The sequence below is a fragment of the Panthera onca genome, chromosome E2, assembly GCF_046562875.1.
Source record: "Panthera onca isolate mPanOnc1 chromosome E2, mPanOnc1 haplotype 2, whole genome shotgun sequence".
NCBI lineage: Eukaryota > Metazoa > Chordata > Mammalia > Carnivora > Felidae > Panthera > Panthera onca.
Genome location: NC_138353.1, coordinates 11,067,340 through 11,090,860, shown reverse-complemented (window position 1 = coordinate 11,090,860; position 23,521 = coordinate 11,067,340). Strand labels below are relative to the sequence as shown.

Here is a 23,521-nt window from a genome sequence, read left to right as displayed (position 1 = left end):
AAATTTACTAAAAATAATAAAAGAGTCCACTGGAAACAGGAACTTTATGGCGTGTAGACCCGACCTCAATAAAGCCGTTTAAGCCAACAAAACAAAACACCAGAGTCTCAGAGCATCTCCCGTTGAGACTGGCAGATCCCGTCGTGAGCCGGGGTCACGCACTGATGACGGAGGCTCCCTGCTGAGCCCGAGCAGGACCCTGGCCAAGCAGCCGTGGCCTCAGGAATGAATGCTGGTATTTGTGGGGTGTTCGGTTTGCCAAAATTTAAGATGCGCCCCTGCCGTCAGCCAGGAACGGCATGTAAACTGGAGAATCCCATGACTTCCCCAAGTGGGGATTACTGTTCTGCCACAGGCACAGGGCCTGAGGCCAGCAGCCAGGCCGCCATCGTGGCCACACGATGTCCCCAGGGACCCAGGCTCCCTCTCCAGCCTTACCTCCCTCGTTATGGGGCTTTTAGTCACATGCCCAAAAGATGCCCGAGGTCGCTCTGGGCACCCACATCCTCCTTCTAGGCAGTAGGCAGGGCAGGGGTGGTCACAAAGCATGTGCATCTGAGCTGTCCCTTTTTAGGAGGAAGCCACTGGATTTCCTGAAAACCCCAGAGAGTAGATTTCCCCTTCACTGCAGGGGAGCCCAATATTCCTGGCTGGCTACATGGTTACACCCAATCAAACTGGGGTGCTCGTGACGGAGAAGCGGGGGGGGGGGGGAATGGTGACTTAACATGGGACAAGAGTGCCTGCCAAAGTGAGTGCCGCTGGGGGGACCTGGCCTCTCTTTACAGCCACCAGAAGAGTCTTTGCTGCTCTCCCACCCTGGCAACCGGCTCTCAGGCTCACGGGCCAGGCTCAGTCACCTTGCTCCCTCTCCGGACCTGAAATCTTGAGCAAGGCTTCAAGGACGCTCCTCAAACTCCCTGAGCTACACTCACCGCAAGAAGCCAGAGAGAGGGCCCCTGGGTGGCTCGGTCGGTTAGGCATCTGACTCTTGATTTCAGCTCAGGTCCTGATCTTGTGGTCCATGGGATCAAGCCCCGCATCAGGCTCCGTGCCATCAGCACAGAGCCTGCTTGGGATTCTCTCTCTCTGCCCCTCGACCGCTTGCATGCACTCTCTTTTTCTCTCTCAAAATAAATAAATAAATAAACTTAAAAAAAAAAACAAAAACCTAATGGTTTTTTGCTCACAGAAACAGTCCTGACGCTTTAAAATGAACACATGTCGGACTTCAAACTGTATTACAAAGCTGTCATCATGAAGACAGTACGGTACCGGCACAAAAACAGACACTCAGATCAATGGAACAGAATAGAGAACCCAGAAATGGACCCACAGACGTACGGCCAACTAATCTTTGACAAAGCAGGAAAGAATATCCAATGGAATAAAGACAGTCTCTTCAGCAAGTGGTGCTGGGAAAACTGGACGGCGACATGCAGAAGAATGAACTTGGACCACATTCTTATACCAGACACAAAAATAAACTCAAATGGATGAAAGACCTAAATGTAAGACAGGAAGCCATCAAAATCGTCGAGGAGAAAGCAGGCAAAAACCTCTTCGACCTTGGCCGCAGCAACTTCTTACTCAACACGTCTCTGGAGGCAAGGGAAACCAAAGCAAAAATGAACTATTGGGACCTCATCAAAATAAAAAGCTTCTGCACAGTGAAGGAAACAGTCAGCAAAACTAAAAGGCAACTGACGGAATGGGAGAAGATATTTGCAAATGGCATATCAGATAAAGAACTCATCAAACTCAACACCCAAAAAACAAATAATCCAGTGAAGAAATGGGCAAAAGACATGAATAGACACTTCTCCAAGGAAGACATCCAGATGGCCAACCGACACATGAAAAAATGCTTAACATCACTCATCGTCAGGGAAAGACAAGTCAAAACCACAATGAGATACCACCTCGCACCTGTCACAATGGCTAACATTAACAACTCAGGCAACAACGGATGTTGTCGAGGATGCGGAGAAAGAGGATCTCTTTTGCATTGTTGGTGGGAAGGCAAACTGGTGCAGCCACTCTGGAAAACAGTATGGAGGTTCCTCAAAAAACTAAAAATAGAACTACCCTACGACCCAGCAATTGCACTACTAGGCATTTATCCAAGGGATACATAGAGGTGTGCTGTTTCGAAGGGACACATGCACGCCCATGGTTATAGCAGCACTATCCACAATAGCCGAAGTATGGAAAGAGCCCAAATGTCCATGGATGGATGAACAGATAAAGAAGATGCGGTATATATATGCGATGGAGTATTACTCGGCAATCAAAAGGAATGAAATCTTGCCATTTGCAGCTACATGGATGGAGGGTATTATGCTAAGTGAAATTAGTCAGAGAAAGACACAAATCATATGACGTCACTCCTATGAGGACTTTAAGAGACAAAACAGATGAGCATAAGGGAAGGGAAACAAAAATAATATAAAAACAGGGAGGGGGACCAAACAGAAGAGACTCATAAATATGGAGAACAAACTGAGGGTTACTGGAGGGTTTGTGGGAGGGGGGATGGGCTAAATGGGGGAGGGGCACTAAGGAATCTACTCCTGAAATCATTGTTGCACTATATGCTAACGAACTTGGATGTAAGTTAAAGAAAATAAATTAAATAAAAATTAAAAAAATTAAATAAAATAAAATGACCACATGCTTGATCTACACCATTGCTGACTTTCTGGAAGTTTCCAATGGAACCTCATTCAGCGTTCAGCCCACTTTGCTCTCATCTCCGGGCCTTTGCATATGCCATTCCTTTTGCCTGTAACACTCACTCCTTCCCACACTCATCCTGAATTTTCGGGTCCTGGTTCAGAGGCCTCCTCCTGTGGGAAGCCCTTCCTGACCACCCTGGCTGAGTCTATCACCCTCTGTAGGGGCTCTGCTGTCCTAGCTCCAACCATTCTGGGTTGTCACTATCTGGGGAGGGGCCTGTCTCCTCAATCGACTGGGAGTCCCGAGAACGCAGGACCAAGAGTGTTTCGGTCATTCCTGTATCTCCAACACCGCCTAGCATGGGCCGGGTACAGAGTGGGTGCTCGGGGAATATTTATTTATTTACTTACTTATTTTAATTTTTAAAAATGTTTGTTATTTTTGAGAGAGAGAGGGCCAGAGCGTGAACAGGGGAGGAGCAGAGAGAGAGGGAGACACAGAATCTGAGGCAGGCTCCAGGCTCCGAGCTTGTCGGCACAGAGCCTGACGTGAAGCTTGAAGTCACAGACTGTGAGATCATGACCTGAGCCCAAGTCAGACGCCCAACCGACTAAGCCACCCAGGTGCCCCTTGGGGAATATTTATTAAAAACATAAATAGGGGCGTCTGGCTGGTTGTTGGTGGAGCATGCGACTCCTGATCTCAGGGTCATGAGTTCAAGCCCCATGTTGAGTGTGGAGCTTACTTAAAAAATGAGAATAAGTTAAAAAATAAAAGCAAACAAATGAACCCGTCAATCAATGAATAAGTAACTTCCCGACTAATTACAAAAGAGCAAAAGGCACTTTTTGAGTGGACAAACCCAGTGCTCACCACCTACAGGGAAGACACAGCATCACCCCCTGAGTTTTCCTGCTGAAAGTGTTCATTCTGAATCTAATCATGAAGTCAGAGTGTGGGTCGCTTTCTGCGGGACAACTGAGCTGGAAGTTTGCAAAAATCCAAAGTTATACAAATCCAAAATAGGTAGAGCTGTCCTGGATTTGAAAAGATTAAAGAGACAACGATAAAATGTAATGTGTGGGCCACGGTGGAGTCCTGGGTTGGGCAGAAAAAAAAAATCTATAGAAGACATTTTGACATTGTTGGGGAAATTTGAAAACAAGCAGTTTCTTAGATGACATTATGCAATTATGAAGCCTTGTCTTGGTGGGGCGCCTGGGTAGCTCAGTTGGTTAAGCGCCTGACTTCGGCTCACGTCATGGTCTCACGGTTCGTGAGTTCGAGCCCCGTGTTGGGCTCTGTGCTGACAGCTCAGAGCCTGGAGCCTGCTTCCAATTCTGTGTCTCCTTCCCTCCCTGCCCCTTCCCTGCTCACTCTCTCCCTCTCCCTCTCTCTCTCTCTCTCTCTCTCAAAAATAAGTAAACATTAAAAAATTGAGGGAAAAAAAGAATTGTCTTCGTGTATGATGGCATTTTGGATTATATGTGGGAGAAGGTCCTTGTTCTTTAGAGACACACACCTAAGCCTTTTAGCGTAAGGTGCCATGACATCTGCAGATGAGTCAGTGGAAAAAAAAAAAATCTGTGTATGTAGAAAGACACAGATAGAGATGTAAAGTGTTATAGACCACATGTTCGTAGGCTCCCCCAACACATACATTGAAGTCCTAACCCTAGATGGTATTTGCAGGTGGGGCCTTCGGGAGGTAATTCGGTCTAGGTGAGGACATGTGGGCAGGGCCCCCAGGAGGGGACTGGTGTCCTTAAAAGAGGAGAAAGAGGCCCCCCGGGCTTTCTCTGTCTCTCTCCACCATTTGAGCACACTGGTGAGAAGGCAGCCGTCTGCAAGCCAGGAAGTGGGACCTCACCAGGAACCGAATCTGCCAGCACCTTGATCTTGGCCTTCCTGGCCTCCAGAACTGTGAGAACATAAATGTCTGTTGTCTAAGCCCTCCAGCCTGTGGTGTTTTGTGTTTTTTTTTTTTTTTTTTTAATAGCAGCATGATCTTAGACAAAAGCATGCAGATCTAAGATATTTGAAGTGCACAGACAGGGCACACAGTGTGAACAAGTGCATTTGGGGATTCATTGCATAGTTTTTTTTTCCATTTTTCTGTAGGTTTGACAATTTTTCAAAAGAGATGTCAGGGAGAACTAAAATACAAAAAAAAAAAAAAAAAGAAAGAAAGAAAAAGATAAAGAAAAAGAATATATAAGGAAAATACACCAAAATGTAAATAAATGCTGATGATTTCTGCCAGGTAGGTTTTATGATGGTCTCGATTTTCCAATTTTCTCCTCTGAATACCGAGGACTTGCTCAGTTAAATGAAGGAGGAAAATCCAAAATGTACATATGATCAGATCCAACGGTGTCATTTCCCGGAATTATTCTTAAGAAACTAACAATGGGAGGGGCGCCTGGGTGGCTCAGTCAGTTGAGCATCTGACTTCGGCTCAGGTCAGGATCTCACAGCTCGTGAGTTCGAGCCCCTTGTTGGGCTCTGTGCCGATAGCTCAGAGCCTGGAGCCTGCTTCAGATTCTCTGTCTCCCTGTCTCTCTGCCCCCCCACCACCACTGCTTGCACACTATCTCTTTCTCTCTCTCAAAAGTAAATTAAAACATTTAAAACAAAGGAAACTAACAACGGGATGCACAAAGATTTAGCCCAGGGTCCCTGAGGCCCAGCATGGCTCTCGGGGAGGCTCTTTCCCGCTAATTGCCAGGATGGTGCCCTCCAGGGCAAGAGAGGGGCTTGCTGTGCCACTGTGTGGTGTGTGATGTGTCCATCTTCTAAGCTTAAACCTCCAGGCTCGGTGGGGTGCCTCACATGGGGTGTGGAGATTACTTAAACAAAAAGTTAAAAAATTAAAATAAAGCTCAAGATCCATAGGCACGTAAGAGGGGCAGGGGGAAAACTCTGAGGTGTCTCGTACCTGGCCTCCCATCTCCTGCACAATTAAGCACCAGTTGCCCAGAGAAGTAACCTGCTCATTAACATACCTGATACAGACTTCCTTCCCTCTCTCCTTTCACTTTTCTCCAAAAGAACATCTTGTCCCTTCCCCTCAAAGAGTCAAAGGATAGCAGCAGTTCGTTCTCCCTGCAATTACTTTTATGTTTCAGTTTTTATTTACTTTTTCTTAGTAATCTCTACCGCCAATATGGAGCTTGAACTCACGACCTCGAGATCCAGAGTCACATCCTGCTCCATCCGAGCCGGCCAGGCGCCCGTCCCTGTAATTACTTTCTGAAGAGAGTAATACGGGGCCATATTTGTAGGGGGAAAAAAAAAGTAACTCAGTTGTTTACGAGATACTGAATTTCTGTTGGGAATGATGAAAAAAGTTCTGGACAAAGACGGTGGTGATGGTTACACACAGTTGTGAATGTACTGAATGCCACTGAATTGTATACTTAAAATGGCTACAAGGATCTATCTTATGTGCTGTCTGTTTTGTCCATTTAGCAAGAAAAGATAATTTGGCAATGAGAAACCCATCTGGGTACTGCTCTGTTTCACCCCCAGCTGGCCAACAAGCATGGTGTACTGCCATGAAGTTCTGACAAGAATCATGCAGAGTTAGTGTGGACTCCACAGGGTAAAGGCTCAGCCCCACAAGACTGCCTGCACTCCAGGTAGCAGCCACGAGTGGGGTTCCCAAGCCACCCGCACTTCTGACCAAATGGCTACAAATTCGGGGGCTCCCACAAACCCCCTCAGGTTCGAGAACACCCTGAAAACGTTCTACCTACAACTGCAGCTTCATTATAAAAGATACACGGCAGGTGAGGTGTAGGAGGGATTGTGCACATTCCATGGGAAAAGAATGCTTTCCTTCTGGCACTCAGGCCCCTCGGGTAGGCAAGAGGAACGGCTATGTGCTTGAACCAGAAAATCAGGCTGGCTCAGTCATCATCTTATTTTAGGTATTTCCACCAGCCCCACCCAGAGTCACCTTGGTAGCATAACAAAGATCCATTGATCACGTATGAATTTAACAAAGGCTTCTGTTCGTGGTAAAACAGGAACAGATACCTTCTGTGTTACCCTACAAGTGAAACATTAACATAATAATTCTGTGTTACCCTACAAGTACTCAGGGAGTTACCTAACAGTCTGGGGATGGGCAAATAGAAGATACAGACTGTTTCCCCCCACGTGCTGTGGCCGCCACGTGATGCCACAGGCATCAACCGGGGGCAGCCCGATGCAGGCTGGGAGTGCCCACTCCTTATCTTCTCAGGTACACGTCTCCCACCACGAGCCTCCTCTGGTCTCCTCCAGCTGGAGGCTCCTTCACCCTCCCTCACACCTCTCTCCCCTGGAGCCCCCTTTCCCCTGGGGCTCCCATTCCTGCACGGAAGGCTCCGTCCCTCCGAAGGTGAGCATGGTGTGGGGCAAAGGGAGGTCTGGCCCCTCTGGGGTGGCCAAGCAGCCATGAGGGACACAGGATGGAAGGGATTTCTGGGGACGTTTGCGAGGCAAACGCCTCGCCAGGCGCCCCTCGCTCTCTCCATCCTTGCCCATCTTTTTTTTTTTTTTTTTTTTTTTAATGTTTATTTATTTTTGAGACGATGCAAGAGACAGAGTGCAAGCAGTGGAGGGGCAGACAGAGGGAGACACAGAATCTGAAGCGGGGTCCAGGCTCTGAGCTGTCAGCCCAGAGCCCGACGCGGGGCTCGAACCCACGCACCGTGAGATCATGACCTGAGCCGAAGTCGGACGCTTAACCGACTGAGCCACCCAGGCGCCCCCATCCTTGCCCATCTTTGTCTGGTCCCAGGAGGCAGGGGTGGCATCTGGGCGAAGCGGTCCTCTGTATTCTGGCGGGCACTCGCTTTGGGCAGTGCCCACCAGGGAGGATGGCGATGGGAGAAAGGGCACAGTGGGGCACATCTCTCCCGTTGTGCCGCAAGGCCGCAGCGGCTCTGCCCTTGACCTACGGCTACGGTTCTTGCCCCCACTCAACCGGGGTGGACTCCTGGTGCCCTTCTGAGATCGTGGGATGCTATCGGCTTTGCTGTGTCCAATCCCTGGGGGCCTCGGCATCCTCCCCTAGACCCCTTCACCCTACCCACGCCACCGTCCTGCGCTGGACTCTCTTCAATAACCAAAACTAACAAAGGGAACAAAAAGGAGAAGCTGGCAGGGCTCCCTAGGGCCCTCGGGGACACTCCCCGTGGTGGCCATGTCTGCACATTCTGTACCTCTTATGGGGACACCCTCCCCTCCAGAACTGCTGCTGAAGCCAGTGTTCCTCTGGAGACCAGCTCACAAACGGACCTGCCTGGCGTCTGGGTGGCTCAGTCGACTGGTTGAGCATCCGACTTTGGCTCAGGTCATGATCTCACGGTTCGTGGGTTTGAGCCCCGCGTCGGGCTCTGGGCTGACAGCTCAGAGCCTGGAGCCTGCTTTGGATTCTGTGTCTCCCTCTCTCTCCGCCCCTCCCCTGCTCACGCTCTCAAAACAAAAAAACGTTAAAAAAAAACAAACAAAAACAGCCCTCACCTGGCCAAGGGTGAAGCCCTCTCCTCTGAGACTCTTTATTGATCACTTAAAAGATGGATACGGAGCACTCTACAGGACAATTCCTACTTTGTACATATGTGTATATCTACCAACACACATACAATGCATAACTTTTTTTTCTCTACACACACATGCGTGTGTGCGTGTGCGCAGAGGATGGGAAACGTGGCTAGAAGTTAACGGTGGTCATCGCTGGATAGTGGGATTACAGGTGATTTTTACCATTCCATTTTATGTTTTTCAGTGTTGGTGAGTTTTCTGTAGACAGCCTGCTGTGGCTTGAAATATGCAGAAAAGAATGGGAAACAAAAGAGATGACCGGAATGGAATGCATTTCTGTGCGGACCAGTACAGACCAGTGTCCTCAGGTCTCCGGTCACGCAGGGCCTCCTTTCCGTGCCTGCTCACCTTTCCATGGCCCAGGCCCTCTGTAACCTGCTCGCCGACCCCTCGTTCCTGCCGCACTAAGCCACACACTCTAAGAGGAACGTTAAAAAATTGTTTTTATGGATTTCCTTCTCACTCGCATCTCTGGGCCTTTGCACATGCTGTTCCCTTTGCACCCTGTCTCTCCTGGACTCTATACCCCATGCACCTTTTTCCCTTTGTTGATTTTAATCTGTATCCCTTTTCTGGAATCAACATGACTCAGCTTTTCTGAGTCCTGTGAGTCCTTCTAGCAAATCACTGAGCCTGAGGTGGTTCGGGGGACCCCCAACACCAGGAGATTCAAAGATTCAAAGACGTGGTTCTTGCAAAATCCTTCATAAGGTGCCTGGGACCCAATAAATGAGAAATGCAAGAGATTCAGTTCAGTGCCTCAGTTTCCTCCTGTGCAAACTGGGGGGCATAATCATCCCATACTCTTAGGGTGAAGATGCTTATAATTTGGGGTGAAGGAGCTCTTCCTGAACAAGGGAGGGAAAGTAAGAGCCATAAAAGAAAAGATGAGAAAACCTGGTTTATCAAAACTAAAAAACAAAAACAAAACCAAAAAACTTTTGTAGGACAGAAGACACCCTAAACAAGCATTAGGGACAAGGAATGCAGGCATTTCTCAAAGGAATTCGAGTGTCCAATAAGCAGCTGAAAATATGCCAAACCAGTTAGGGACCATCCAGAAGCACAGCCCATGTCCCCCCTGCCAAGCTTCTTACCCCTCGGCTCCCATGAGAGGTCGGCCAGAAAGTGTCCCCATCTCAAGCAAGGGGCCAAGGGGTGGTATGCAGATTCTAGGAAGGGCACCTATGAGTCACTAGGAGAAAGACCGAGCAGCCTACAAATAGGGGCTGTGGTACATTGGGTAACGGACCCCAACATGTCCACATCCCAATGCCCAGAACCCGTGAGTCTCACTTCATATGGCAAAAGGGACTTTGCAGATGTGATGAGGTTAATTAAGGATCTTGAAATGGGGAGGTTATCCTGGATTACCCAGGTGGGCCCTAACCCCAGTGACAAGTGTCCTCATAAAAGACGGGAGAGACGACACGGACGCACAGAGCAGAAAGCCACGTGAAGACACAGGCAGAGACCAGAGGGATGTGGCCACCCTGGAACGCCGGCGGGGGTGGGGCAGGGGGGCACCAGCAGCTGGAAGAGGCAAGGAATACGTTTCTCCCCTTAAGGGAGGGAGGACTGACCTGCCGACACCTTGATTTCAGTCCGATGACCCCGGTTTCAGTTTCCTGTCATCCAGAACGGTTAGAGAATACAGACGTATTGTATTAAGCCAGCGAGCTTTGTAGTTTGTAACGGCAGCCACAGGAAACTTACACGATGGACAAAAGAATGGAACAGATACTTCACAAAACAAAATACTAAGAATCACCGATAAGCTCATGTAAAGATGCTCGAAACCATTACTCATCTGAGAAAGATCAATTGAAACCACGGTAAAATACCTCTACATACTTGCCAGGATGGTTAAAATGAGAGGGGAGAGAAAAAAGAAAAGGAAGGAAGGAAGGAAGGAAGGAAGGAAGGAAGGAAGGAGGGAGGGAGGGAGGGAGGAAGGAAAGAAGAAAGAAGGGAGGGAGGGAGGGAGGGAGGGAGGGAGGAAGGAAGGAAGGAAGGAAGGAAGGAAGGAAGGAAGGGTGGGTTCCTGGGTGGCTCAGTCACTTAAGCCTCTGACTCTTGATTTTGGCTCAGGCCATGAACTCATGGCTCACGAGTTCAAGGCTTGAGTCAGGGTCTGTGCTGACAGCTCAGAGCCTGGAGCCTGCTTTAGGCTGTGTGTTTCTCTCTCTCTCTCTCTCTCTCTCTCTCTCTCTCTCTCTCTGCCCCTCCCCTGCTCACGTTATGTCTATCTCTCTCAAAAATAAATAAACATTTGGGGCACCTGGGTGGCTCAGTCAGTTGAGCGTCTGACTTCGGCTCAGGTTATGATCTCACGGCTTGTGAGTTCAAGCCCCACGTTGGGCTCTGTGCTGACCGCTCAGAGCCTGGAGCCTGCTTCAGATTCTGTGTCTCCCTCTCTCTCTGCCCCTCCCCTGTTCATGCTCTGTCTCTCTCTCTCTCTCAAAAATAAACAAACATTAAAAAAAATTAATAAACATTTTTAAAAAAGAGAGGGGAAGGAAAGAAGGAAGGAAGGAAGGAAGGAAGGAAGGAAGGAAGGAAGGAAAGGAAGGAAGGAAGGAAAGCCTGAAAGGAAAAAGGCAAGACTGTCAACATGAAGCATTGTCCGGGATAAGAAGCTGCTGGAACTTTCATACAGGCTGGGGTGGGGGAGGATTGGGAGGAGAACAGCATACCGTAGGGTCAATTACTTTTTTAAAAACTGGCGGTTTCTCCAAAGGGTAAACATACTCTCGTGCTATGACTCAGCAATCCCACCCCTACATATACCCAAGCGCAATGCCCACCCAAGCCTTGTGCCAGATCAGTCCTAGGAGCTTTGCCCCTAACAGGGAAAGCCCAGAGATCTGCCTGCTGGCCAACCGGTTACTGGTAACCCACCCACTGGCAAAAAAGAACAGACAATTGCAACACAGAACAACACAGATGCATCTCTCAGATACTATGTTGAGCAAAAGAAGCCAGATCAAAAAAAAAAAAAAAAAAAAAAAAAAGGAACATTCCGTAGAGTCCACTGATACAAAGTTCAGGAACGGGCAAATCTAATCTACAGTGCCAGAATTCAGGATAGTGGTTACAGCTGGGAGGATGTGCCCTTTGAGCCAGGTGGACACATCAGATGTGACAGAACCCTCGGTGACCTGCCTCCCTCCAGGTCACAACCGCCCTTACCTGGTGGAGCATGGCCTGAGCACCGCCGTTCCAGGGCGAGGGGATCTTACTCTAAAACCAGGGTCCCAAGTCCAAGCCCGCCACCTCCACTTCCTCCTTTCTCTGGGGGGTCCCGAGTGGACACCAGGAGCGTTCCTTGATGGGGGGAGTCGAGATAAAGAAGGTCAGTGACACAGCACGAGGGCGAGCTCAGTGACGTCAGAGGTTACCAAGGAGGAGAACTGCCTTTCCAGCCCTCGCTGGCTACAATTCAGAATAGCAAAAACCTGCCGCCCAAATCTAAAGCGACCAGGGGATGGGCAAGGGCAGGGGCTCTGACTATTTCCTCGTGCCTGGTCCTGCTACGGCCTCCCCATCTTAGGACATGACAGCGTTTCCCTTCTAGGTGCACAGAACAAAAACCTTGAAGCTGTCAATGGCTCCCCCAAGTCCCATCGCTCAGCAAATCCTGTCTGCCCCACCTCTGAAATATTAGTATGCTCAGAACCCCACTTCCCCCCACCTCCACTGTCTCTGCCTGGTCCCGCCACCATGGACACACACGGTCGTCTCTCCACTGGGCTGACAACCTCCAGCTTTGCCCCTTAGAGCCTCTGTCGGGGGGGATCCTCTGCTCACGTCCCTCCTCTGCGCAGAGCTCCCCGTGGCTCATGTGCCTCGCCTGGAATAAAAGCCAAAGGCTCAAGGAGCCCACTCTATGTAGGTTTGTATAATACATACATATGCATATGCCTTTCTTTATGGAACAGAATACAAGAGAAAAGTACCAGAATGCAACACATATGGTAAGAGCAATTATTGTTTAGAGAAACGTATGTGCTGACAATATATATAACATCTAACATATGACGTTGACATATGTGTTATATATTACATACGATAAGTTCTATATGTTTATGATACATACGAGGTATATATGTGACACGTGTATCTGTAGTTTTTCTTCGTGAAAATACAATACGAAATATCAGACTGCGCTGCACGTATTAAGGGTATTTGGTGAAATTTTCATCCCAGTGGGTACACACACAATACATACATATATATATATATACATATATACATATATATATATGTATATATATATATATACACACACACACTGTGTATATATATATATACGTGTATATATATGTATATATGTATACATATATGTATATATATGTATATATACATATATGTATATGTATATATATTTTTTAACGTTTATTTATTTTTGAGACAGAGGCAGAGCATGAACGGGGGAGGGGCAGAGAGAGAGGGAGACACAGAACCGGAAGCAGGCTCCAGGCTCTGAGCCATCAGCCCAGAGCCCGACGTGGGGCTCGAACTCACGGAATGTGAGATCGTGACCTGAGTTGAAGTCGGACGCTTAACCGACTGAGCCACCCAGGCGCCCCTATACTGTATATATATTATACAGTATAATAATATATATATATTATACAGTACTGTTACAGATTACATAAAAATATTTTTATATTCCGTTATATACTAGGCCACATAATGCACGAATTATGCCATACTTAGAACACATACAGAGTGTGAACTGCGAATTCTATAAATACGTGAATGGCGGACTGTATGAGCTCTGCTTCCCGCTGTGGCTCGCTGCCCTGGCTGAGATGCAGACTTGAGATCTGTGCGCCGTGGGGTTATGGTGGAATCTTTGGGGAAGGAGACGCGTGCAGGTGGGAGGGGAGGGAAGCCGGGCTGGGTCGGCCGTGGCTGAGGCGCGATGCTTCAGTCAGTCCTGTGGGCTGCCCAGAGCTGGGACGAGCCTCCAGAGCTGTGCCAAATGAGACAAGGTGCCAGCCTTCGCTCCCACCCGATTCCCCTTGCTCACTCTATTCCGTGGGTCAGTAAACTCTTTTTGTGTTGATTTATGGAACCTCTGTGCCCAACGTGGGGCTCCAACTCATGACCCCGAGGTCAAGAGTGGCACCGTCTTCTGACTGAGTCAGCCAGGAGCCCCCGGGAGGCAGTGAACTCTTCACGTCAAGGGCCAGGGGGTAAATACTTTCATCCCTGAAGGCCACAGGATATCCATCGCAAAGACTCAACTCTGCCAGTGGAGTTCTTACAGCTGCCTTTGGGGCTCATCTCAGAAGAGCCATCCTGATTTAAATGAGCCACCCCCATCACCCCAGAACTCTGCCACTGGACTAGCCCTTTACTTCTTGACTGTTCATCCCCTGCACTAGATGTCAGCTCTGTGATGGGGAGCAACCTGGTCTCAGTCCTGCCTGGATTCCAGCCACTAGAATGGGGCCAGGCACACAATAGGTGCTCGGTAAACGTTTGTCTAACGACAGAGTGGAGGATGTCCACTCCATTCTCCTTTGGGCATGCTCCCCTCCCGCTGTCCACTGGGGCCGGGGGCCCAGGCCTGGCCACTCAAGAGTCACAGTGGCTAGCACAGAGATGGTCACGTGGGCCCATGAATCAGGCAGGGGCTGAGCGAAGTCCATTTTCTCTAGGGGTGGCTTTCTTCAGCCAAGGGCCTGCCCAACTGGGAAACCAAGGCAGGGGACGACAGGGCCCGCCAGATGGGAGAGGCGGAGTAAATGGGTTTCTGTTTTTTTCCACCCTAGTCCTGAGTCCCTCAGGTGGGAGGGGTCTGGATTCAGTAAGGCCCCTTCTTCCCTCATCACCGCGGGGCAGGCTAACATTGGAAAAAGAAAACGTCTGACTGTGCGGGTCCCCCCACTGGACTGTGAACTCCACGAGGGCAGGGTTGGGCTGTCTTGTTCACTGCCTGGGACCTCGGCACGACACAGAACAGGGCCGGGCACACAGTGGACACCTGAGCGAAAGTGGGGAAAAAAATTAAAAAAGACCCTTTTTTTCCTCAGGTTAACGGATTTTTTTTTTAAAGCTTTTATTTATTTAAGTAATCTCTACACAACGTGGGGCTTGAACTCACGACACCGACTGAGCCAGCCAGGTGCCCTGAGATTTAAAAAAAAATTTTTTTTAATGTTTATCTATTTTTGAGAGAGACAGAGAGAGAGAGACAGACAGAGACAGAGACAGAACTTGAGTGGGGGAGGGGCAGAGAGAGAGGGAGACACAGAATCCGAAGCAGGTTCCAGGCTCCGAGCTGTCAGCACAGAGCCCGACGTGGGGCTCGAACCCACGAACCGCAAGATCATGACCTGAGTGGAAGCCGGACGCTTAACCGAATGAGCCACCCAGGTGCCCCCCCAAGATTTTTTTTTAAATATATATTAAAAAATACATCAACTTGAAGACAACCAACCTCATTTGCATATTTATTCTACCCTTCTCCCCAAGTCGCAAAGGTACACAAAAGTTTAGTTAGTAGGAAACCAGAATGATGTCCAGTCCTCCAGCCTCTGCCTCGTGCACTTTGAGAGGGGATTCCTTGCATTTCCACACACCCTGATCCTACCCGCCCCCCAACACTCACACAGTGGGTGAAGCCGCTGCCTCCCACAAGGTCTGGCCACATGGAAGGACACGCGGGGCTGAGTGCTGAGTCTCGGAGCTGTGACAGCAATGCCACGTCAGGGTCAAGACTGGGCAGGGGTTAGGAGCTTGGGCTGTGGTGGAGACTGCCCCTCTCCAGGTCCCGTGTTGCTTCTTCCCTTGCCTGCGTGATCTTGGGCAGGTGACTCCCCCTTTCTGTGCCTCAATGTCCTCATGAATGAAATGACAAAAAATACTGTTAGCAGCCACTTATTTATTGACATAATGGGTGGGGGTGGGGGGTGAGGGGCATCGCGGCCCCTGCCTCCGGCAACCTGTGCTCCAGAGCTGGGTCAGTGCCAGAGTGGATCCCCGGGAGCAGCCATGGAAACCAGGCACTGAGGCTGCTCACCCAGCTCTGCCCATCACCCCTCCACACAGTGGTCTCTCTCTCTGTCTTCTCCTCCTTCATCCACTCAGGTCACTTCCAATTTTATGATTTTTTGATTGGTTTATTTATTTGAGAAAGAGCGAGCGAGCACGAGCAGGGAAGGGGAAAAGACAGAGAGGGAGAGACAGAATTCCAGTTCGGGGCTTGAACCCACGAACCACGAGATCATGACCTGAACCGGGATCAAGAGTCGGGATGCTCAACGGGCTGAGCCACCCAGGAGCCCAAGCCCACTTCCAATTTTAAAGACACCTCCACCCAGGACACCCTCCATATCCGCTTCTCCCCCTCTTCTAGAAAGAATTAAGATGATGCTTCAGAACCCATGTTTCTTGGTTTTCTACCTGGGCAGATCACCCTCCGGGCCCCCACTCTGGCCCCTGGCCCCCTGGAAGCGAGGTGAGGGAGGACAGAGGTGAAAGTAGGCCGCTCCCCCTCCCCCCCTTCACCTATGGCTTCTGGGAACTGGGCCCAAGTAAAACGGATCTTGGATCTAACCCCATTCATTAAATGCTAAGATTTCAGGTGTGCTCTGGGGCCGCTGTGACTAGGAACTGAGGGCCCCCCGACCCTCAACACCGCCTCTGGGAAATGCTTTGGGCCTCTGTGTAGAGCCCTAACCAACACCCCTCCCCAGTCACTGCCTTCCCGCCCCTCTCTCTTCCTCCTCCGGCATCAGTACCCTCAAGCATCCTGCACCCCCCTCCATCCCCTTCTCTGTGCACCCCCTGCCCCCACTCTGCTCTTACTACTTCACCACCTTGGACTTTGGGGACTTGGGCCAGTCCCCTTGCTTCTCCTGGGCCTCAGGGTTCCAGGCTGGGAAAGGGTTCACAGGATGACTGCCCATGCACGCACATCAGCTTCTCTAATCCTAACGCGTCTCGTTGTACCCATTTTGGAGATCTCTGTGTTCTCAGACACACCCTGAAGATTATTCCAGACAATATCTACAGTCTGAAGCGCAGAAGGCAGACTGGCGGACTGGTGGGACCCACACCCCTCCCACACCAGGGAGATTCCTGGAAGAGACACCAGGTAGTAAAGGCCGGTTCCTGGACTGTTCCGATCACTCTTGTGGGGAAGGCCAAACGTCCTGTGGGGCTGGCAAGAGTCCCAGCGCTCTCTTGGGGTGGGGAGGCGTAGCGGGCTGAATGCTGACTCCCCCGGAGACATGTCCACATAGTAAACCAAGGGATGTGTGACTGCGAGCATATCTGGGGGGAAAAAAACCCCACCTCTGTAAATAAGTTAAGGATCCTGAAGTGAAGTCATCCTAGATTTAGGGCGGGCCCTGAATCCAAGGACAGGTGTCTTTACCAGAGACAGAAGAGGAAACAAAGGCCACGCGAAGAGGGCGCAGAGACTGGAGATCTGCGGCCACAAGCCAAGGAATGCCCGAAGTCACCAAAAGTTAGAAGAGGCAAGGGAAGATCCTCCCGTAGCGCCTTCGGACGGGTGTGGCCCCACTGACACTTTGATTTCGGATCTCTGGCCTCCAGAACCGTGAGATGGCAAATCAAGTCTGTGGTCATTGGGTATGCTAGCCCCAGGAAACGAATAAAGGTTAAGACCGACTGGTGGCCTAGACCAGTGGGATGGAGGTGGGACGGGAGGCAAGGAAGGCCCGGGGGTACTACTGCATGAAGGGGGGCTGGTGGGCCAGCCCGGAGCCCCAGAGGAGAAGGGCAAGGGCACCCAGGTCCCCAGATTTGGATGGAAGCCGAGGAATGTGATCATCTAGCCCATGGCTGGCAGGCTTCTGACAGGCCACTGAAGAACATAGCGCGGAAGGTGGGGAAGGACGGCAGGAAAGGCTCATGGACCCTGAAGGCAGGTACACAGGCTGAAGTCGGATTGGCCAGAGGCGGGGGCGACTTTTCCGCCACGGAAGGGGTGTTGGGAGAGCACTGCCACGGAAGGCCCTGCAGTCATCCGGGCGGGCTGCGCCGTGGACTAGAAGGATTGCGGGCTGGGGGGAATCTGCTGGCATATTCCACTTGGGGTCTCGGTAGGGCACCACAGATCAGGTTAAGGGGGGGGCGTATAACATTCAGTGGATCGACTGCAAGCCAAGATCCCCCTTTTCTTCCCCTCAGAGAGAGTGGTGACGCCCAGCTGGAACCCACCTTAGATGAGGGGGACAGAAAGTCACTGAAAGACACAGCATTTCTTTATAACGGTCTGTACCTGTTGACGAGGGGAAGGGGGTGTTCCGGTGAAAAGGATGAGTCCCGGGGAAAGGTGACACTTATCAGGTAACTGGGGGGATGGGAGGGTGGGGAGGAAACAGCTTGATTCGGCTCAAGTCCGGGGTCCCTTTTTTCTCCTGCCAGAAGACTCGGCCCGTTGTCCAGGCTGGGACCCCATAGGTCTGTGTGGTTTCGGGTGGGGGTGCAGTGATGAGCGCTGTGGACTGTACCCACGAGCTGGAGGAAGCCTTGCTGGAGCTTCACCTCCTGGGGGCCGGTCCCGGTGGAAGGTTCCACTGATCAGTAGGGGATGACCGAATCCAAGTTCCATCAAGATCCCGGTGGTTTCCGCTGGGCCAGCACAGGCAGGGATAGTGTGGGGAGAAGGCCGCATCAGAGCACACGCAACCACGTCCAAGTTCAGACTTCGGCAGACTCCTGATCCTTGGATGCGGACACTGCCTTGGACGCGGATACCACCTGGGGCACGGACGCTGCTTGGGGCGCATCCCGGGCGCAGAGCTGGGCGCGCACCTCTCGCATCTGCGCCTGCAGCTCCTCCAGGGCGCTCTGCGCAGGCGCGGCCTGCGTCTGTGCCTGTGTCTGTGCCTGCAGGGTCTCCAGCGCCAGGGCCAGGCGGCCCACTTCGTCCCGCATCGCGTCCCAGGCGGCCTGCTGCTCCTCCTCCTTGTGACGCTGGTGCGCCTGGTGGCGCCAGTACTCCAGCACCAGGCAGCCGCCGCCCACGATGAAGATGGTGGCCTCACCCAGCAGCTCGGCGCCCAGCTCGGCGGCCGCGTCCTCATTCAGCGGCTTGATGACCGTGCCCCGGAAGCCCATGATGCGCATCTTGGTCCGCATCTCCACCCAGTGGTACACTGCGGGGGAAGAGAGGGGTCAGGTCCTGCGCCAGGAGCCCCCTACAAGCCCCACCCCTCCGCGTTTCGGTGTCCAGGTTGGTGCAATGGGCACACCACAGCCAGAATCACTGGGGATCGCTTTAAGCAAGACCTGCGCTGGCCTACCTAGCCCAGACAATGGGAGCCCAGGCGGCTTTTTGAATCACCCAGAGGATTCTGCCAAGTAGCCAGGAATGAGAAACCCTGGGGGCCGTGCCCCTGTAGGGTTACAAGCAGCTCCCAGGACACAAAGTCCGGGGAAGGTGTAAAGGCTCAGTTGCCAGAGGCTTCTGAGCTCCCTCTGCTCCTCCCCTCAAGCCACCAGCAGGCCAGCCAAGCATCCCCGGACGCAGTCGTCCAACCTGCTTCTCAGAAGCAAGGCACATCCCCCCCCCACCCCGCCCCACTTTCTTTCTGAATCTTCCCAAAATTTAGAGTTAGGGCTGCAGCGGGGCGGGTACCCTCCTGGGCTCCAAAGAAAGGGCAGCTGAAACGTGGGAATGGATGCGAGGCGACTTGGACCACGGGGTAATTTGCAAGTCTGGTGGCTCCCCTCCTAGATTTTTCACCAGCCCCGAGGACGGAGCTAACAGTCCTGTGCGCTCTCTGCGGTGAGGTTTTGGGCACGTACCTTGGAAGAAGCTCGCGAGTTGACTGGGCGGGTGCTGCTGCAACAAAAGCTTCCTTGCCTAGCTGCCGCTTTGTGCAGGGAAATCCTCAGCATCTGAGTCTTAAAAACCAAGGCAGCACTGACGCTGGACCCTGACTCCTTCCTGGGGTAATTCACACTCATCCAGGACACACGAAATTGCTGGGGACGCCTGTCTAGCTCACTCGGAGATTCATTTCCAACACAGCACTTTACTTTTAATGTTTAATAACTACCCGTGCAAATGCCTCGTGTATGAAATGTTTCGCGTCAATTGTGGGCTCGTCTTTTTAAAAAATCCACAGGAAAATATTTTCACGTTTGCAGCCTTTCGGCCAACAGAAGCTAAACGACAACTAAAATTTGGATTTCTGTGCGTGTTTGGGTTGCTGACACATCCTTTGGTAGACAGCATTCTGCGGGGGAAGTGTAAACAGAAGTTCAAGGACAAAGTTCAAGGCATAATGTGAAATTCCTGACTGCAAAGGAACAGCTCGTTCATTTTTTTTCCCCTTTAAACTGAAATTGCAGACAGCAAATCGCAGCAGTTATATGGATTGCATTAGATACTTGGAAGGGAAGATGGCACCAATCCGTTTGGAAATATCAATATTCATGCACACCAGAAATTATATCCTCTGCGGCGACTTGAATTCAGGAAGACAAGGCTTAGCTGTCACCTTGAAAATGCGCTAGAGGGTATACAACCTTTCAATTTTCTAAAAGGGCGGGGCGCCTGGGTGGCTCAGCTGGTTAAATGTCTGACCTCGGCTCAGGTCGTGACCTCAGGGTTTGTGAGTTCGAGCCCTGCAGCAGCACAGAGCCCGCTTCAGATCCTCTGCCTCTCTCTCTCTGCCCCTCCCCTGCTTGTGCTCTTTCTCAAAAAATAAATAAGATTGGCAAACACAGTATTTTCTAAAAATGGGGTAGGGCAGCATAAAACGTTGGGCGAGCTCTGCCTGCAGCCAGCAGGAAGTAAGATCTGAGGAGGAGCGCACCCGGGGCCCTCCCGTGACCTGCCCGCGGCCGCAGTCACCATTACTAACTACTACTTGTTACGGAGACCCTGGTGGTGTGGGGTTCCTGGAGTCCAGGCGGTGCCGACCCCTCCCACACTGAGGTCTCAGCTTCGGGCCGACCTGGGGTCCACCTGGAGCTCTGCCACCTACAGCGATGACAGCCCACGCTGGGCCACCTCTGTCAAACGAGGAGATGATGACCACACCCCAGCCCCCCCCCCCCCCTCCCCGGAGCCGGGCCTGCACCTGTCACGTGATCCTTTATGTCTGGCCCACGAAGCACAGTGGCCGGAGGGTGGTGAGGAGACAGCACCAGCTTCTGCTGGCATCCCTGGGCGAATGTCCCAGCATCTCACTGTAGACAAGCGTGAGGACCGGGGCCAGTGGGCGGGGGTCTGGGTGTGCAAACGGGAGCGGGCACGAGGGGTGGGGGCACACGTCCAGGCACAGGAAATTCAGTTGAAGGGTGTGTGTGTGAGAGAGACAAGGCTTTCGGGGCAGGGCTGATGGCAGTCTCTCAGGCTAGTAGCCAGACTTGGGGTTCAGGAAACAACGCCCATGTGGGAAAGGAGAACTGGGAAGAAGGGGTAGTTGGAAAGAACAGGCCCTCAGATGTCTCCCGGACACCTCACACTCACTGTGTCCAAACCTGACCCCACAGACACTTGTTCCTCCTCCTGGGTCCATCCTGTCACCAGGCCAGAGACCTGGGACTCAGGTACCCCTCCACCCCCTCAGCCAAGTGTCTAGTCTTCTGCGTGAACGTCTCTCCCAAACCCTCATCCGCTGTCCGGGTCCAGGCTCTGCCCCAGCTCTGACCGATGTCCCCTCCCTGACCTCCCTATTCAGGGATCTCTGTCCCTTCTGCACACGCTGTGTATTTCCTTCAGAGCGTCCATCACAACTGGGAATGATCTGGTCACCCAGTCACTTGTTTGCACCCTAGAGGGCAGGGTCCAGGACCATCACAGCCACTGCTGTGTCCCCCGCACTGGCCAGTAGCAGGCCAAGCACACACAGTGGGTCCCTGTCCCAGCGTCAGCCCCCTGCTGACCTACGGCAGCAGCCAGGAGCCGGTTAAAACAAAACAAAAACAAAAAAAGAAACTACCATTCTTTTCCTTAATAAAAATAACACATTACATGCAAATAAAGTACTCAAACTATAAAGTTGAAAGTCAGAAGTCCTGATCCTTAGGCCCACCCCAGTGGCCCCCTAGATCTCGCCCTAACTAGCCTTTTTTTCTGCTGGCATCATGGCCCTGATATCTGATAACAAGCGTACTTTGCTCACCTCTATTTCTGAATTTTTCAACTGGAAATTCACTGCTATTTACGCATTGTCTATTGACCACCCCTCCCCCCCAGCCCAAGTATAAAAGATGAGACCTTTGTCTCCACGTACCTGTCCTTCCTCCGTCCCCTGTCTCTCCATTTTTACAGATGATCTGTATCTGCTTCTTGTACTATATGCTTATCACTGTCTCCCTCCTTTCGAGCTCCCCTCCCCACCCCCAGGCCAGATCATTCTTCCACGTTATCCAGGTTTGACCCACAGGTTGTTCAGTGGTTACAGCAGAACCCTCTGTACTCTGTGCCAAGTCAGAAAAGTGAAAATAAACAGCACATACCATGTGACAATCGCGGACACACTGTCCAGTGGGATGTGCTTAATCTAGAGAGGGGTCCCCCTGGTGGGCTATGTCACGAAGGGGGCCACCCGGAGGAGACGGTCTCAGCAGCGAGGTCGGATGGCATCTCTACTCTGACATTCCATCAAGCCCCTTAGAATTCCACCCCGTGTCAGTCAGCTCTCAGCTGGACAATGATTTTCTAGAACAACTAGGTCTTCCCTCACACGGTATTTCCAAAACCGCTGGTCTTGTCCCATTAGTGGGTCACGGAATCTAATTTGGTCGCAGAGACCGGCATGAAAAATATGATCATGAATATGATAGGAACCATCAGATGGCCCTTGAGGGCATTCCGCTTTAGAGAAGTAAGTCAGAGAAAGGCCAATACCACACAATTTCACTTCCCAAACTCATGGATACAACGTCCCCCACTCCTGCCAGCATATAACAGAAAACATCAAAGGCGATCTTAAGTAGTCAGGACAAGTACTGTCTCACAAAACTTTTTAAGTAGGCTTCTTGCCCGACGCGGAGCCCAACGTGGGGCTTGAACTCATGATCCTGAGATCAAGACCTGAGCTGAGATCAAGAGTCAGACGCTAAATCAACTGAGCCACCCGGGAGCCCTTGTCTCACAAAACTTTTGTTCTTGTTTTGTATGTGACTCTGTATGTAACTGGAACAGTCAAAATGTTGAAAGCCATTGTCCCAGATTTTGGTTGGAATTCCAATGAGTCTAGAGATCATTTTCAAGACAGTGACATCTTCCCAATGTTGAGTCTTTCAATCCATAAATGTAGTATCTGTCTCCATTTCATCTAACTTTCCCTGCAAATCTTTTTGATTATATTTATTCCCAGGCATTTATTTTTTTTGTTATTATCCATGGTATTTTCTTTTTACTTATTATTTTACTCATGGTATTTTTTTTTTTTTTCCAACGTTTTTTATTTATTTTTGGGACAGAGAGAGACAGAGCATGAACGGGGGAGGGGCAGAGAGAGAGGGAGATACAGAATCGGAAACAGGCTCCAGGCTCCGAGCCATCAGCCCAGAGCCTGACGCGGGGCTCGAACTCACGGACCGCGAGATCGTGACCTGGCTGAAGTCGGACGCTTAACCGACTGCGCCACCCAGGCGCCCCTACTCATGGTATTTTAAATTCCATTTTCACTTTGGTTGGGGCTGGTACATAGAAATACAACTGTTATGTACATGATTTTTTTTTTAATCTGGCGACCTCACTACATTTATTTTTTTTCCCTTTTTAACGAAATATAACTTACATAAAATACACAAACAGTAAGTGTAGGGCATGATGATTGAAAAATTTTTTAAAGTTTTTTTTTTTTTTTAAGTAATCTCTACACCCAATGTGGGGCTTGAACTCACGACCCTGTGATCAAGGATCCTATGCTCTACTGACCAAGCCAGCCAGCCATAAGCGGGATAATTTTTTTTTTAATGTTTATTTATTTTTGAGAGAGAAAGAGACAGAGTGCAAGCAGGGGAGGAGTGGAGAGAGAGGGTGACACAGAATCTGAAGCAGGCTGCAGGCTCCAGGCTCCCAGCTGGGGCTTGAACCCAGGAACCGTGAGATCGTGACCTGAGCTGAAGTCAGACGCTTAAAACTGACTGACCCACCCAGGTGCCCCAAGCGGGATAATTTTTTAATATGTAAGCACCATGCAGATTAAGATCTAGAATATTCCTGTACTCCAACAGGCTCCCACCCTCAAGCCGGCTCTCTTCCAGTCAGTACCCCCCAAAACCGCTATTC

General features: G+C 50.8%; 1 protein-coding gene across 2 annotated transcripts in view; it reads right to left on the bottom strand.

Moving 5' to 3' along the window:
- The window catches only part of OPA3 (outer mitochondrial membrane lipid metabolism regulator OPA3), a 70,020-nt gene that overhangs the window by 5,461 nt on the left and 41,038 nt on the right, over positions 1–23,521 (bottom strand). The window contains exon 2 of one of the 2 annotated variants that reach the window (XM_060651486.3): positions 14,729–18,419. The exons of the other annotated variant lie outside the window; for it this stretch is intronic. Within the exon in view, the coding sequence (XP_060507469.1) occupies positions 17,962–18,419 (458 nt within the window). The 3' untranslated portion in view covers positions 14,729–17,961. Of the gene's footprint in view, positions 1–14,728; positions 18,420–23,521 lie in introns of those variants that run through there. 2 annotated transcript variants of the gene reach the window in all.